The 17,528-nt window shown below is 43.1% G+C and overlaps 1 protein-coding gene across 8 annotated transcripts in view; it reads left to right on the forward strand.

Moving 5' to 3' along the window:
• TPK1 (thiamin pyrophosphokinase 1) overlaps positions 1 to 17,528 on the forward strand; it is a 506,485-nt gene that overhangs the window by 271,966 nt on the left and 216,991 nt on the right. For all 8 annotated transcript variants that reach the window (XR_016348922.1, XR_016348921.1, XR_016348920.1 and 5 more), the window contains one exon: positions 8,145 to 8,240. Coding sequence is in view for 4 of the 8 variants with exons in the window: in XM_089776507.1 (XP_089632633.1) it covers positions 8,145 to 8,240 (96 nt within the window). In the remaining 4 variants the exon portion in view is untranslated. The remainder of the gene's footprint in view (positions 1 to 8,144; positions 8,241 to 17,528) is intronic.

A 17,528-nucleotide genomic window follows, 5' to 3' on the forward strand; every position in this document is an offset into this window, starting at 1 on the left:
AGGCTCCCTCATCTTACAAGTGTGGCCTTCATTCAGTGTTCCTAGATGCATTCATTTACATATAGCTAGGTTAAAATGCATTTTGTTTGCTTGCACCGATCTTACAAAGTGATATCAATTGTTTTGTGTTAGTGACCTTATTCACTACTTACCACTCCCAGTATGTCTATGATTTGCAACCTTGTTAGGTGGTGGTCTTATATTCTAGGTCATTGATGGAAATGTTAAATATGATACAGCCAAGAACCGATTCCCGCAGGACCCCTCTAGAAACACATCTGTTCAATGATTGCCCATTACAAGTGAATAGATCTCAATGTACTTTTAATCTATTTAATGTGTGCTGTGTGAATTTTATATTGTCCTAGTTTTGTAATCAAAATGTTGTGTGAAAATCTGTTATATCAACATTGTTACTTTTATCAACCAAACTTGTAATTTTCATTGAAGAAAATCAAGTTAGACGGGATCTGTTTTCTATAATCTTGTATTGATTGGTATTAATTCTTTGAGTCCCATAACAGCCATCCATTATCTTGCTGAAAAATTGATGTCATACTAAGCTTTTTTAAATATTGGCATGACACTAATTTTCTTCAAGAAGTCTGGAACTTCCCCAGTGTCCCAAGACTTATTGAATATCAACGTTAATGGTTCAGTTGTACCCAGCCATCTCTTTTAAAACTCTCCGATGCAAGTTGTCTGGACCTGCTGATTTTAATAGTGTCCAACTATAGTTTCTGTTTATCATCCTCCACGGAAACTAGTGGAATGGAAACAGTGGTATCATTCTCAGGCTATGATTACATTATCTTCCCCCCACATGCAGAATAAGAAGACTTATTGAACGCTTCTGTCTTTTCTGAATTATCATTGATCATTCTATCATTTCCAAGCAGTAGTGAATCAATACCATTATTAGGATTCTTTTAGTTATCATATATTTGAAGAGAGTCAGAACAGCTTGTTTTATCTCTCCTACCATAAATTTATCTTTGTATCGCTTTGCTTCCCTATTGACTTTCTACAGTTCCTTACTTCTGATTTATATTCATTACTGTAAACTTCCATATTCTTCCAGTTGTTCTATAAAAAAAATAAAAATAACGGTTTTTACCTCGCCTCTAAACTAGATCAATGATTTTTTTTTTAAATAATATAACCTTCTTCCTTGATGAGAGAAGTGTGGCTTTTGGTGCATACAATGAAGTGTTCTTAAACAATTCCCAATTAAAATTCACGTTTTTTCTTATTTGAATTCTTCACAGCTTCTTGTCTCATTGTTTTCAGCTTTGTGAAGCTGGCCCACTCAAGCTATGTCTAGACTACGGGAAAGATTCGAAAGAGGATATACAAATTCCACGGGACAAACTTTTCCTCAAAAAATGAGGTTTATGCGGCTTTTTGACAAAGGGGCCTGCTGAAAGAGACGCATCTAAACTTCTTTCATTTTTGAAAGCGAGCTCAGAAGAAGATATGCAAATTCCTGCATAATTTGCATATCCTCTTTCTAATCTTCCCTGTAGTCTAGACGAGCCCCAAGTGTTCATATTATTGCTCTGGACTTTATTCTGTTTGCAAGTTACAAATGTGATCCAATCATGATCAATTGTACCTAAGTTACCATTCATTTTTACCATGATCAGTTCCTCTTTATCTGTCAAGAAGAGGTCTAATATAAAATTCTCCTGTGTTGAGATGTGAGGCTTTCTGAGTTAAGAAATTCTCATTTGTAATATCTAGACATTGTAAGGATGTTTTTGGCAGCATGAGACCTCCAGCATATGTCACTCAAATTGAAGTCTTCCATGATCACACAACTTTTTTTCCTACACATTCCTTTCCAATATAATTTACAGAGGGACACACAGGTTAATGTGGGTAATCATCAAAGCTGCACCAGTTGTAGAGTTTGAATAGAAACATATTATGTTTCCTTCCTCTATGGGCCTCTTTTCTTCGTGTTCATTTTTAGCTTTTAGGCTTGTGAGCAATGCCGTGATTTTTAAAAAAACAACTGTTAAATTTTAAATTAAGCACTTCTACTGCCATTTTCAATTTAGAGAACAAGACTCCTGAAAACTTTCTTCTAGTGGGAGTGAATTTAGAATATTTTTGGTGCTGGCACTTGACTTGAAGTGTAGCATACCTCTGGTTCCTTCAAGTACTGTGATATTTCACTACAGCAGCTTACATCCATCATCTTGAAATTGTCTCTCTGAGAACTACCTTTGTCGTTACATTTCAATTTTTTTTCTTTTCCAAGAGCATCTTACAAGATGGCTTTCCTAATACCGGAGGTAAAAGCTGCCATATAATCTCACTTGAAAAATATAGTTCAGATTTGAATGTAGAGCAATAGTTTGCCTTCAATTGCCCGAAATTGACTCTGCAGGGAGGAGATAAGACTCTTGGTTACAGTAAAAAGGGATATGCCAGTGTTTGAGGGGGCTTTAAATCTGTTTTTAAATCGGGATTTACATGCTGCTTGCTTCTGACTGAACTGTGGAGCAAGGAATGATCCTGTCAAAAGACAAGATTCTCCTTCTCTGCTGTTCAGTTTAGGAGTTAGAAACTGTCCTAACCTCTCATGTCATTTCTCACCAGGCTTGAGAGTAGCCATTTTTCCCACTGATTTAATCATCACCTGTCCTCTTCATTTTCTCATAAAACTGGTTGGAGAGGCTATGCTCAAGACTGAAAGAAGCAGAGGAAGTATGTTCTGGCACCACTGTAACAGATAAGTGGTAGTATTAAAGTGCTAGATTGGTGTTCTAGCACCCAAGGAAAAAATGCTGGGATAGTGTTCCAGAGTGTGCCAACATAGCTTGAGCCTTGCATTGGCCTCGGGGATTTCCAGATTGAGAAGGGGTCTTGTTTTTTTCATGCAACCTTTTACAACCTTCTTTCTCCTGTTTCTGGATATAGAAACAATGAGTCTGCCTCCCTATTATTGAGTGAGCAGACTCTTCTCAAGTGGGCTTCAGTTAAGGAATCACATTTAGCAATTTCGTTGTCCAACACAGTGGCAGTTCAGTATCTTTGAAACGGGCCTCCCAGTATTAGCAACATTTCATTGAGAAACCCTGATGCTCTTTAGCCTCCCTGCGTTTGGTTTCTGTCATCTTCCTTATTAGGTTAAAAAATCTCTTCTGATTTGGGATAATGAGACAAATCTTTGAAAATCCTCTGAGACTTTGTGACTGGACAACATAAAGTTGCACATGATGACCTGAAGTGACAGTGGAAGTGGCAGTTGCTTTGGGTTTCTAGTAGTGAACTGAGAAGACTAGACTAGTCAAACCCTGTGGGGTGTGTTTGCAGGGAGGAGAATTTAGGAATGCAGTCAAGAAAGGAAACAGACAAGTCCCAGCAATTAAAAGAAGTTCCCAGTTGTTCATAGAATCATAGAACAACAAAGAAGCTCTATGAGAACCATAGAGCTGGAAGAGACCTCAGAAGGCCATCAAGTCCAGCCCCTTGCCCAAGGCTGGACCAATCCCAATTAAATCAACCCAGCCAGGGCTTTGTCAAGCCGAGATTTAAACACCTCTAGGGATGGAGACTCCACCACTTCCCTAGGTAACTCACTCCAGTGCTTCACCACCCTCCTAGTGAAATAGTTTTTCCTAATGTCCAACCTGGACCTTTCCCACCGCAACTTGAGACCATTGTTCCTTGTTCTGCCATCCATCAGTACTGCAAATAGCCTTTCTCCAGCCTGTTTGGAACCTCCCTTAAGGAAGTTGAAGGCTGCTATCAAATCTCCCCTCGCTCTTCTCTTCTGCACACTAAATAGACCCAACTCTCTCAGCCTCTCCTCATAGGTCATATGCTCCAGCCCCCTAATCATTTTGGTCGCCCTCCGCTGGACCCTCTCCAGTGCATCCACATCCTTCCTGTAATGGGGGTCCAGAACTGAACACAATACTGCAGATGTGGCCTCACCAGAGCCGAATAAAGGGGAATAATCACACCTCAGGATCTACTGGCAATGCTCCTCTTAATGAACCCTAATATACCATTAGCCTTCTTGGCTACAAGGGCACACTATTGACTCATATCCAGCTTCTCATGCACCGTAATCCCCAGGTCCTTTTCTGCAGAACTGCTATTTAGCCAGTTGGTCCCCAGCCTGTAACAATGCTTGGGATTCTTCCATCCCAAGTGCAGGACGCTACACTTGTCCTTGTTGAATCTCATCATATTGTGTCACTTAGCGCATTAGTCTGGGAGCTGACTTTGTCCGTGAAGACAGAGGCAAAGAAAGCATTAAGTACTTCAGCTTTCCCCACATCATCTGTCACTAGGTTACCGCCCGCATCCAGGAGGCGCCCCATGCCCTCTCTGATCACATTCTTCTTGCAAACATGCCTGTAGAAACCTTTTTTGTTATCCTTCACAAGATAAGATAATTCCAGTTGCGCTTTTGCCTTCCTGATAACTCCCCTGCATTCTCGAGCTATGCATTTATACCCATCCCTAGTCATCTGTCCAAGTTTCCACTTTTTGTAAGCTCCCTTTTTGTGCTTAAGTTCACCAAGGATTTTCCCGGTAAGCCAATCCAGTCTCTTACCATATTTGCTTCTCTTGCTACTCATTGGAATGGTTTCTTTCTGTGCCTTCAACAAGGCTTCTTTAAAATACTGCCAGCTCTCCTGGGCTCCTTTCCCCTTCATGTTTGCATCCCAGGGGATTCTGCCCATCAGGTCTCTGAAGTCCAAGGTGTGTATTGTACTACTCTCTTTTCTTCCTTTGGTCAGGATCCTGAAATCTAACATCTCATGATCACTGCTTCCCAGGTTGTCACCCACCTCTACTTCCCCTCCTAGTTCCTCCCTGTTTGTGAGCAGCAGGTCAAGCTGCGCATGGCCACTGGTCAGATCCTTCAGCACTTGTACCAAGAAGTTATCCCCAACATTTTCCAAAAACTTCCTGGATTGTCTGTGTACTGCCGTATTGGTCTCCCAAAAGATGTCAGGGTGATTAAAGTCCCCCATGAGAACCAGGGCCTTAGATCTGTCAGCTTTTCTCAGTTGTCCAAAGAAAGCCTCGTCTACCTCATCCACCTGATTCAGTGACCAGTAGCAGACACCAACCACAACATCACTTCTGTTGCTTACATCTTTAAACTTGACTCATAGATACTCAACAGGCTTTTCTCCCTCTATATACTGGAGTTCTGAGCAATCATAGTGCTCTCTTGCACAGAGTGCAACTCCTCCTCCTTTTCTCCCCTGCCTGTTCTTCCTGAACAGTTTATACCCTTCCATGACAGTGCTCCAGTCATGCGAGTCATCCCACCAAGTCTCTGTTATCCCAATCAAATTGTAGTTCTTGGACTGGATCAGGGCTCCCAATTCTTCCTGTTTGTTATACAGGCTTCTCGCATTGGTGTACAAACACCTTAGATAACCAGTTGATTGCCCTACCTTCTCCATTTGAATCAGGGGTCCTCCTTTGTCGCTCATTCCTTTTTGCCTTTCTTCCCAGTATCTGACTTCCCCACTTTCCTAAGGGTTTTGGTCACCATCCCCCAACAAACCTAGTTAAAAGCCCTCCTCATTAGGTTTGCAAGCCTGCCTGCGAAGATGCTCCTTCCTCTCTTTGTTAGGCGGATCCCATCTTTTCCTAACGATCCTTGTGCCTGGAACAGAGTCCCATGGTCAAAGAAACCAAAGCCCTCTCTGCGACACCACCTGTGCAACCACGCATTTACTTTCTCAATTCAACGATCCCTACCCAGTCCTTTTCCCTTCAACAGGCCATTTTAGAGAGAGGAAAGTGCAAGAATCAGATGCTGTATCAGCCCTAGGAAAGCTGTTAAGTGAGAAACCGTTAGATATAGATTCCACGTAATTCAGAAAGCCACCTGACTCTTCTGTGGAATCGAAGTAAAATATGACGAGGTGAGTGGAACCAGCAGGGATTCAGTCCAACAGGCTGTATCCAAGAACAGGTGGGCAACTTCCAGCATAGCTATTTGTTGCAGACAACAGATGGTGAATATTTGAACTGGAAGCTTTTTGTTGCAGGAAGAAATTGTTCTCCTTTAGGGGCAAAATGTACAGCCCAATGGTAGAAAAGTAGTGTGACTTTATCTCTAAATATTCAGAAACCAATTCCAAGATGGGAGTCAAAACTTTGGGGCTTGCGAGAGAGGTCTTCAGGCACGTCTTCACTGCCTGTGGGATTGACTGGCAGCGATCAATCTCAGGAGGTGATAAATTGACTGCGGAGCATTCTCCTGTCAATTGCGGTACTCCCACAAGAGAAGAGTAGATGGAATCAATGGGAAAGTGTCAGCTATTTATTTAATACAGCGAAGATAAACAGACCTAAGTACCTCAACTTTAGCTAAGTTATTGTTGTAGTTGAAGTTGCATAACTGACATCAGCAGCCCATGGTAGACTAGACAAAGCCTCCCTCACTTACTGAATGATATCACACCAATATGGCTAATGACATGGTCCCAAGAATTGTGTAGAATTTGGAGGAAGCTTTGTGAATTCTGGGGTGGGGGTTGTACTCAGTAATACTCTGCAATGTAGTTATGAAAAATGTTAATAGATGTTGCAAAAAAACCAAAATCACTTTTCAAATATGTTGATGACTATAACATCTGAGACTAATTAGGTTAATAAACTTATGTATGGGTGCTTCAAGGGACTCATTCATTACCAATGTCTATGGTGTCATGGTGGCAGGCACCCTAACATGATGCTAAACTTTACGGTATTGGAATGTTTCCTAAGTCCAATAAGAGATTGAGTATGCATACAGCGATTTTTTTCATCTTAAATACAAGTGTATGCAGGACACTCGCTTATTTAAATGGCAGAAGAGCCATCGCTTTGTTCTTCATAAGTAAACTGGTTTGGCCTCAAAGAATTTTGAGGTGTGCATACATGTTTGGAACAAAATATTCACCATTCCCTTCTCATGGATTCCTTTCTTTTTTTTCCCTTCTTCAGTTTCTTACCATTTGGTTTGTTGATACGTAAACTACAGCAAGAACAGAACAGAATACACGTTTCAGGAAGGAAAATAAGAGGTTACTACTGCTATTGGGGATTTATCATTTTGCTGTAGGCAAATAACTAAGTGCTACTTGCAAGCTGCACTAGTGAATTCTGCCTCTCTCTCTTTTTTTCATTTCTGGCCCTATATTTTAACCATGGAAGTGGAGGAGAAACTTGACAAGATTTGTTTTTATTTGCCTTACCAACATTGTATGCAATACTTTTTTAGACTCTAATATGTTCTGAGTGGCAAGAACCTAATTTTCTTATCGGTCACTACCGTGTAGGGCAGAAATGTAAAATGAATCAGACAGACATAGAGCCAGAAAGCTTTTAAAGAGACCTTGAAATGGTAGGTATGAGAACCTCTAAATCTAGCAAGTATGGTTCTTATTATAATTTATGATGCCATACAAGTGTTTTGTATCCTTGAAACCTCTTTGAATGGTGACTTTGTGGTAGACATTACTTTTTCCTTACTCAGCTCTTTGCCAGAGGCTTAGGAATTATTTTAGCTCTGAATTAACAAATCTGAACTCCAGCTCGGCTCCATTTTCTTACATTTTCTATTATAAGAAGGCTTGATTTTTATATCATTGCACATTAACTTATCAGCTTACTGGAACTAGCAAAAGTTTTGTGGCATATAGCAGAAATATAACAATTGCAGCACAGGAGAGGAAAAGAAGCTAATCCTACAAGGAACTGCCTATTTGCAATGCTCATTGCTTGGGAAGACTCCAACCATGGTCTTGGGGAGACCCCAGCCAACACAGTACTTACAGACATACATATCCAGATATTCAAGAGTTCTCTCTAGATTTCTCAGAGGGGTAGGCATGAATTTAGGAGGGTAATTTGTGTATCTAGGTCTGCTGAGGACTTAAGCCCCATGCCTATCTCAGCCTTATTGTTTGTATTCTACTTCTGCATCACTGTGCACAAACTTGTGGGCAAGTGGGACCACAGTTCATTTAATTAACAACCTAAACCAATATACATTCCAATGTGGATAATCATGTAAGACCAGCAAATGACTAGAGAAATCATATTTTTCTTGTTCTTGCAACTGAGAAATAATCAACCTTTTTTATTCTTTTGTTTCCTATTTTTATTGCTAGGGGTGTGAATTGATAGAGACACCAGATCAAGACCTCACTGACTTCACCAAGTGCCTTCAGATACTCCAGAAGAAGATAGAAGAAAACAGTCTCCAGGTAAAGCCAACTAATCTTTCAATCTCTGGCAACATTATAACTCTTCCCCATGAGGGAACCGAGGCTCCTGTTAAGTTTTCACTGAAATGAAATGGTTATTTACAGTAGCCCTGACAGTCTGAGTGCTCACCATATTTACTACGCAGGGAGTAAATATTTATGTCTTTGCTAGGCGAAATTACCCTAGATAGAGGGACAAACAAACCACTTTCTTAAGACAGCTTGTGTTGATTTGTATTTAATGAACTGCCTAACGTGTTGAAAAACAATTTGTGGCGGGTGGCTGGCACTGGTGTACAAGACAAGAGGCTCACTTAGGTATGTAAATAAGTCTTCAGACTTTGGCACTCTATACATCAATGTAGGCCTCTTAGGAGGAATTAAGAAAACAAGAACCCTTAGGCTGACCAGTGGCTTACGCCCTTTGAAATCAAAGGTGCTATTAGCTAAGTAAGCAAAGGTTAAGTCAAGAGTGGAATTTAGCTCCTCATTCTCTGGCTTGCGGGGAGGAAGAGGGGAGTCTTTTTCTTCCAGTGGAACAGCAACAGCACTAGGAATGTGAAGGTTTAACCAGTTAAGCTTCACTGTGAGGGGCCTGCTGTGCACAGGGCCTGCTCCAGTACAGCCCCTGCCTGCTGGGGCTCCCTGGCCTGTCACAGGAAGGGTCTGCTCCAGCATCTCAGCTGGAGCAACCTTGGTCTGTGGCAACCCCAGGCTCCCCACAAGCAGGGTCTGCTCCAGTTGGGATGCTGGAGCAACCCCTGTCTGTAGGCCTACAACAAGGGGTGAGCTAGTGCAGGCAGGGACTGCTTTGGGTGGGAATCACGTTCCAGCCCAGCGGCAGATGGGGGGCTGCTCTAGCCAGGCTGGAGCGGCCCCCTGCTTGCTCCCCTTTAGTTAGTTAGCCAGGTAAACAATATGTTTAACAAGTTAGCCAATTAAATGGGATTTTACATCCCTAAATAGCACCTGAGAGAAAACAAGGAATCCCTTTATACTCCTCCTCTAAAGAAAGACCTTGTCCTCTATCCATAACCTACAGTCTGAAAGCAAATGGGGAGAGCCACGCACTGCCTTGGCTGAAAGGCAAAGAAGGAAATAATAACTTCTGTTGCCTTCCATCCGTTACAAAGTAGGGGTGAAGGAGGCTCTAGCCCCTCATCCCCCATTTCTATTTGGGCAGGGGAGGGTAAAGGATCCAGCCTCCACCAGCTCCCTCTCTTTTACAGGGGAAGAAGGAAGTGCAGTGCTATCCCATCCCTCTCCTCAGTTCTCTGTGCAGATACATAATACAACAGTTTTGCTCACAGTCCCATTTGGAATGTCTTCACCTTCTGATAGCGAAACATTTCCCTGGGGTACTTATTAAGATTCTGGTGAAGAATCTCCCACCATGAACCTTTTTCATGTGCCATTTCCATCAATACAGATTACCCATCCTGGTAGAAACTGGGGTGGAGGGTTCCCCTCCACACACTGCAGATGCTGCTGTCTGACTAGTTATGAGCCAGAAAACCCTTTAAAATATGTTTACTCTTTTATCCCCAACCTCATCCCCTGGGTTCACTCCATCACCCTAAGAAGGTATAAGAGGCTGCCTCACTCTCACACACCAAGATCCGTTGACAACAGCCGTTAGAACTCTTGAGCTTCAGGATCCGCTTCGACTACCATGATTTCAACAGCTTCCACCCCACCATCAAACTCAGCATGGACCAATCTACATGGGAGGTCCATTTCCTGGACACCACGGTACAAATAAGTGACGGTCACATCAATACCACCCTATACCGAAAACCTACCGACTGCTATACTTACCTGCATGCCTCCAGTTTCCATCCTGGACACACCACACGATCCATTGTTTACAGCCAAGCACTGAGGTACAACCGCATATGCTCCAACCCCTCAGACAGAGACCTACACCTACAAGATCTTCAACAAGCATTCTGTAAACTGCGATACCCACACAAGGAAGTGAGGAGACAGATTGACAGAGCCAGACGTGTACCCAGAAGCCTCCTGCTACGGGACAAGCCCAAGAAAGAAACCAACAGAACACCACTGGCCATCACCTACAGTCCCCAGCTAAAACCTCTCCAATGCATCATTAGTGATCTACAACCCATCCTGGACAATGATTCCTCACTTTCACAGGCTTTGGGAGCTAGGCTGGTCCTTGCCCACAGACAACCCGCCAACCTGAAGCATATTCTCACCAGCAACTACACACCGCACCATAATAACTCGAACTCAGGAACCAATCCTTGCAACAAACCTCGGTGCCAACTCTGCCCACATATATACACCAGCAACACCATCACAGGACCTAACCAGATCAGCCATACTGTCACTAGTATATTCTCCTGCACATCTACCAACGTAATATATGCCATCATGTGCCAACAATGCCCCACTGCTATATACATCGGCCAAACTGGACGGTCCCTACGTAAAAGAATCAATGGACACAAATCTGATATTAGGAATGGCAACATACAAAAACCTGTAGGGGAACACTTCAGTCTTCCTGGACACACAATTGCAGATCTAAAAGTAGCCATCCTGCAGCAAAAAAACTTCAGGACCAGACTTCAAAGAGAAACTGCTGAGCTACAGTTCATCTTCAAGTTTGACACAATCAACTCTGGATTAAACAAAGACTGTGAATGGCTTGCTAACTACAAAAGCAGCTTCTGCTCTCTTGGAATTCACACCTTCAGATCAGCTGCTAGAAGTGGGCCTCATCCTCCTTGATTGGATCCACCTCGTCATCTTCAGCCTGATCCTGGCCTGCATATTTATACCTGCCTCTGGAAATTTCCACTATGTGCATCTGTCGAAGGGGGTCTTTGCCCACGAAAGCTTATGCTCCTACACTTCAGTTAGTCTATAAGGTGCCACGGGACTCCTCGTCGCTTCGACTACTGATGCTGCTCTTTATGTATGAGGGATGCTAAATTGGACCTAGAGTGAGGAGGGACTACAATAAACCTCAACTGCACCCTCTGCGCTTTATCAGTCCAACTCACTGTGGACAGATCTGTTTTAAAGGAGTATTATGAGCGGTTTAAAATGGAATAATAACCACAGAATTATTAGTGCAGTTGGAGTGTGACGTCTACAAAGGCACTTCAGCAACAAGTAACCTACTCGTTAAATCTTTGACTGCTTCGATCTCACTTTCGTTCAGTAATCTAATGTATTATTAAGACTGATGAAGGATATCACACTCTAAGTCCTTTCTGATACTTTTGTGAAGCACAAGCCTAAGCATAATTGCAATAATTGTTCAGAAAGCTTCCGATAGCTCAATACCTAATTTTTAATTGAATTGTATTGATATGCTGCTACATGTAATGACAGCTGAGGTGTTGGCTTTAAATTCAGTACTAACCTTTTGCTTTTTTTCTGAGAGTACAATCAACTGAAAAGGGCATGTTTTTGCCAAACATAACTAGTGTGTTTATTTAATGGTGACTATTTCTTGTTCAATATGTCTCTTGCTTAAGGTGCCATCCGTTGTGAGCCATGCAGCTGGATGGAAAACATACATTTATTTTTCTATTGTTGACCTTTCTTTTTCTCCAATAATGTGGCTGCTAGAAACAATCACTGCTTTGATATACATAAATGATGCAAATGAAGTCCCAGACTGCATCACAAATCGGAAGTTTTGGTTGATGTTGCCTCTTGCTTACAAGCATTAAGTGTATTTTGGGTACCTCAGTTTTTAGGGGCCCCACCCAAGCTGTCCTCAGACAGAGCTGGCCTCTGTCCATGGGGAGCTTGGAACCCCCCCACCCCACCCCGGAACAGAAACTGTGGAAGGCTGAGCAGCCTCTGTCCACAGGGAGCTCGGACCCCCAACGAGCAGGGGCTGCTGCTGGACTACCCTCAGTCTGCAGTCAGCCTGGGCTTCCTTGGACAGAGGCTGCTTCATGGCAGCGTCTCCTTTCCAGTCTCCTTCCTCTCCAGCCCTAGAGTAGCCTCGGTCCATGAGGCTTCTTGGGACAGGCTGCTGGCCCCCAGAGACTATAGAATAGTCAAGTAACCGATAGGAATTAATATGGTTACTCGACTATTCAATTAAACAATATCTAATATCCCTACTTCTTAGTGACAATCATCAGCAACTCCCTTGAAACCTATAAAACTGCCAACAATAATGGAATTAGGCCAATTATCTTTCTTTGTTCAAGTTAACTTTGCCTAAAATATGTCTCAGTGAAAGAAAATGTTGCCTGCGTTTTCTTTCCTTCTCTCGTGACAGGTTTATAAGATAATGATTTTATAAAAGTCACCACTAAGTGAGTGGTTAAACCCCACACCACTTCCACTTGGCACTCTGAGATGCAGCCAGGAATTTTAGGGTCAGAAAAATGCAGTCGAGCCTCGTGTAGCTTTTACTGCCTTCCAGATTTTCTTTTTCACCATCTTTGGTACTTGCTAGCTTGTTTCTCTCCCTACCCCACAAACCCTGCTGCTGTCCAGGTTAACCTACTGTTATCTAGGTTAACCACCACCCAACCCCTTGCTATTGTGGGTGCCCTCCTTTTTACAAATCAGTTTTGAGGAGAGGAAGTGAAGAATAACGTCTCCAATCAATTTAAATAATTTTCCAAACTTGGATTGACTCAAGTGCTGGAACTAATACACATGCTCCAGCAAACATTCCATGTCATCTTCAATGACTATGACTGGTCTTGCCGGCGTTTTTATATTCATTCAAAATCTGGCACCTCTTGTCATTCTACCTGTATTTTCACAATGATGCAGTACTGACTTGGAGATGATGAGTCAGCTGTTGAATCACCTATATCACTTCACACAGTATTCTAGGTTCTCCATGTGTGTAATGTATAACCCTGACCCATCATAACATCCTGTAAGGGACTGTTGGAGTCACTGTCCAGGGTAGTATGTCTCCCAATAGTATCAACATCAGTTCACGCTGCAAAATATACTCATGAATTAATAACGTGTAGTGTGGGAGAGAGTTTCTCTTGCATAGAAAAGGGACTGAACTCATGCAAACACTTTCTATGGAAGAAAAAGGTTCAAGTTGGAAGCTGAACTTTTTCATTTAAGAGCTAGGTCTGAAGCTTTTGAGATAGTGAACCTTTGAAGAATGTGATTTTTAAATGAAAATGCTGGTATATTATCAGTGACCTTAACAAATGTCTTTTTTCTTTAACTTTCCACATTGACATTGATGGTTTTATTAATTTTAAAGAATTAGCATTAAACTTTTTGAAAGGCAATAGGAGTTTCAATGAAATTCATTTTTATATTGTTGGCCTATATAAGGAAATGGAGATCTGCTATAACCTTGTTTGTAGCAGGGAGAATAATAAAGCTATATTAAAAGTCTCAACTCCATTTTAAAATAGATAGTATTTTAGATTAAACAGTTAAAGAAAGAACAATCTGTACTTTCTCGAGGAAGATAACACTTGAAACCTATCACTGGATTATAAAAATTGCCTGTAAATCTGAATAATGGATGAATAAACGAAAGCGGATTTCACTCCTTAAGCCTGTGCTTTTGAGGACTGTTTATATTTGAAGTCTTCATTAGTTATTAAGAAGCCATTTATACAGGGACACTCAGGAAAGTTAAGTTAACAAGTCTATGTCTACATGTCACTGCCAGTGGAGTATGGTTTAGTGTATATATGCAGCTAATGTTTTTATCCAGACAAGCTCTTAATAAATCTTTCCTGATGGGTTGTCAACTTAATGCCTGATGCTGAGGAATGCAGACCACCCATGTTTCTCATTGTGACTGCTAAGTTGAGAGTGTTAGCACAACATGCTATTTGGCACTTTCCCAAAAGGGACTAAATGCCTACCTGTGATGATTTGGGGGTTCTGTCCATACAGCTTATGAATTCTGCTTGATATTTTGAAGTTGTTACTATAAATATTTCAGCATCATTGTCTCTAATTACATGTGGAATCTTCCATGAGCTGGCAGGACAGGGTTGTTTTTCAGACCATGCTAGGTCGTAAGAACTGCCTATGCACATAGAAATATCTGACCAAGCCACAGTTTAAAGATGATTCACAGGGAAGGCTCAAAGACACATGCAAGAACACATGGGGCAAGAGCAAAAGGACTATCTGAGATCAGAAAAGGCTTAGCGGGCTAGAGAAAACTCCATCTCAGAGCACCGACCCTAACCCAAAGAATGATTTGGAGTGATGTAGAAACTGGACCAGGAATATATGTGCAGGATTTTTTTTTCCTGCAGATCTGTGTATTTTTCATATGATTAAAGCTTAATGGTGTTAAAAGGCACAGACATTGCATAGAAATGTATCAGGTTATACCTATTGTGCCCCTTCTAAGGGGTAACCCAGAATATTCATAACACAGGCTGAGATTTGGGAAAAGAGAGAGAGAGTGTGTGTGTGTGTGTTTAAGATACATGAAGTGTCTGAGGCAGCAGTTCTGGGCATTGGGAAGGGCACTATATAGATGCAGTTCTGAGGCAGAGGAGCCAGGTAGAGCATCTTCACTCCCTGAGAAGTCTCCCAGAGGCCCTAAGACAATGGCAGTGACTGGTCTCTGTTCAAACTCTGGAAGATTCCCTCTGGTGAATGGCAGACAGTTCCCCCAGGAATAAATACTTGTGAAGGACATGGGTATAGGCTTGCATGCTCCTTAGTGCTTCAGATTGGCAACCATTCTGCTACTGATTTGTGTGAACCTAATTCACCTCCTACACTTGTTTTATACCGCTGTGACCCCTTTGGCCTCACCGATGAAAGAGGAAAATCAGACCCAAATTATATCTTTTATATAGTTTGAAGAGTGAATTTGTTTGTGGATTTGTTTGTGCAAAATGAAGTCATACATTGGGATTACCTACCAATACCAAATTTTGCAATAAACAATCTTACCCCTCAAATTAGCTGAATGCACTACTTTTTACACCGGAATATGCTGGATGAAAGGTTTGAATAACTATTTTTGTTCTTTGTTGGAAAAAAGTCATGACTACTATAATTAGAGTTCATAAAAAATATTTGCTAACAAAATCGAATCACCTATTCAACTCATTCTAGTGCAAAGAAAAATGTTACTGTTACAAATTACATCATAATTCAGATTAGTTATGGAAAGAGTAATGAAAACTTTACGAGTTTCTGATTCAAATTTACTATGCATGGTAATTCAATAAACTGAATGTTTGAAGTTGAAATCCTACAATTTTAAAACTATTGTTTTACTTGCCTTATATATATATTTAATTTCTTGAACTTTCCTGTAAGTGTAATCTACACGAAATGACTTTGCCTGGTAAACAATGGCCTCACCTGCTAGTAGATACAGTAATAAAATATACACACACCTGTGTGGCATCTGACCCACAGCTGGACAGCTAGTTATGTTGATTCATTTGTCCCTCAGGATCATGATAAAGCAGCACTTCAAGTCCCAGCTTCCACTGCTCCCTCTTAGAAAATAGCAGACCTTTAACTAGAGATGACAAATAGATAGGCCTAGTTCTCATAGATGACTCTGAATATACTGCAATAGTTCTAAAAAAGGCCAATACATCCTCAGAGGCTGCAGTACCTAATCCATCCTTGCCATCACTCACTAGGAAGACCTATTAAGTTTATTTACCAAGCCCACTGAAGTGAATGTGATTTGTTAGGTTCTCTGCTCTTCTGAAAATCAGGCCACTTTAAGGGCCTACATATAGACTTGTTGAGCCTAATGTTAGATGCCAGTGTTAGAAAGCTCACTGTTGGTATTTAGAATGTTACCATTTCATATATTTTATCACGAGCAGAGGCCTTCAACTGAAGGAATTTTAAAAATGTAAAATGTACATGCTTTATTTAAATTACTGTATTTTTTTTAAATGAAGGCAGGGATGAGGGTTGGGGGGATAAAGAGAGGCAGGATGTGGGTGGGTTAGGGTAGAGGGTTAGGAGGTGTGGGGGAGCTCAAGGCAGATGGTCGGTGCCTCAGAATAGGGGGAAGGAGGTGGGGGGGTTCCAAGAAATGGTGGGGATTCAGATGTCAAGGCAGGTGGGAGGTGCAGGACTCAGGGCTGGGACTTCAGAACAGGGAGCTTGAAGGTGGGGGGTTTACTGGGGCCACCCGTGACAGCGAGAGTGGTGCCACTCTAGCAGCAGATCCCAAAGATCCAGGGCAGCACTCTCCAGAAGGTGGCTCCTCCCACAATCGGGGGGAATCTAGGTCTGTGTACTTGTCGGGTGGGGATTGGGGCTCTGCTGGCTGGCTTGGCCTCCAGCTGTCCCTGACCCGGCCTGCAGCTTTTGGGGGGAAGGGGGGGTCCCACTCCCTCCAGCCTGTACACTTTCAGGGAGGGAGCTCCTAGACTGCTACCTGTTGGGGGAGGGGTTCTCTGTGGGCTGACCCCGGCCTCCAGCTGCCTCCCTCTGCCCTGCAGCTGGTAATGGGGATCAAAACTTCGGGGGCTATCCTAACCTCAGCAGCAGCAGCGGATATAGGGCAGGGCGAGCAGGGCGGCTGCCCCGAGCTCCGTGCTTCAATAGGCTCTGGGCCCCGCAAAATTCTCATCCGCCCCTGCTCAGCAGCCACCTGCAGCCTGTTTGGGGAGACACTCCAGGAGGCTGGCCAGCCTCTTTGAGCTGACCCCAGCCTTCAGGGCCCCTCCCGTCATGGCCTGCCTCCCCTTGCCCATGGCCTGCAGACTGTATAGGTGGAGAGAAGCTCCGGGGGCTGCACCCTTCTCTAGTGGGTTCCCCCCCACACACACGTCCTGCAGGCTGTCTGGGGAGGGATCAGGCTCCTGGGGCTACTCCCCCCGGCAGGCTGTCGGGGGGGGGAGAAGAGGCTCTGGGGGCTGCTCCTTTCAGTGACTCCCTTCAGGGTCTGCAGGCTTGCTATGGTAAGGGGCAGGCTCCAGGTTTGAGGCAGGGGGCTCCTTACTGGCAGGCAAGATCATAGAGCCCCAGCCCTCTTGGTCACTCTCTTGGCCATGGGTGGGCAAAAGGGCCTCCACAGACTGTACCCTGCCGCTACCCCATTCCCAGGCCATTCAGAGTCTAGGGACGGGGTGCACATGGCATTTAGAATCAAGCCTGGAGATTGTCTCTTAAGCACCACGCATTGGAGGGCAGGATGGGAGGAGACTTTGCGCGGAGCGCAAGTGGGTCTGGGGGTAGGGGGAGCATGATGGGTCTGGGGGCAGGGGGAGCATGCAAAGTCTCCTCCTGTCCTGCAAGGGGCTCGGCACTTAGAGTCAACCGCCAGCTGAACAGGTGGCTAAGTGCAGCGCT

The sequence above is a fragment of the Pelodiscus sinensis genome, chromosome 2 (genome assembly GCF_052426305.1).
Source record: "Pelodiscus sinensis isolate ZL-2025 chromosome 2, ASM5242630v1, whole genome shotgun sequence".
Classification (NCBI taxonomy): Eukaryota; Metazoa; Chordata; order Testudines; family Trionychidae; genus Pelodiscus; species Pelodiscus sinensis.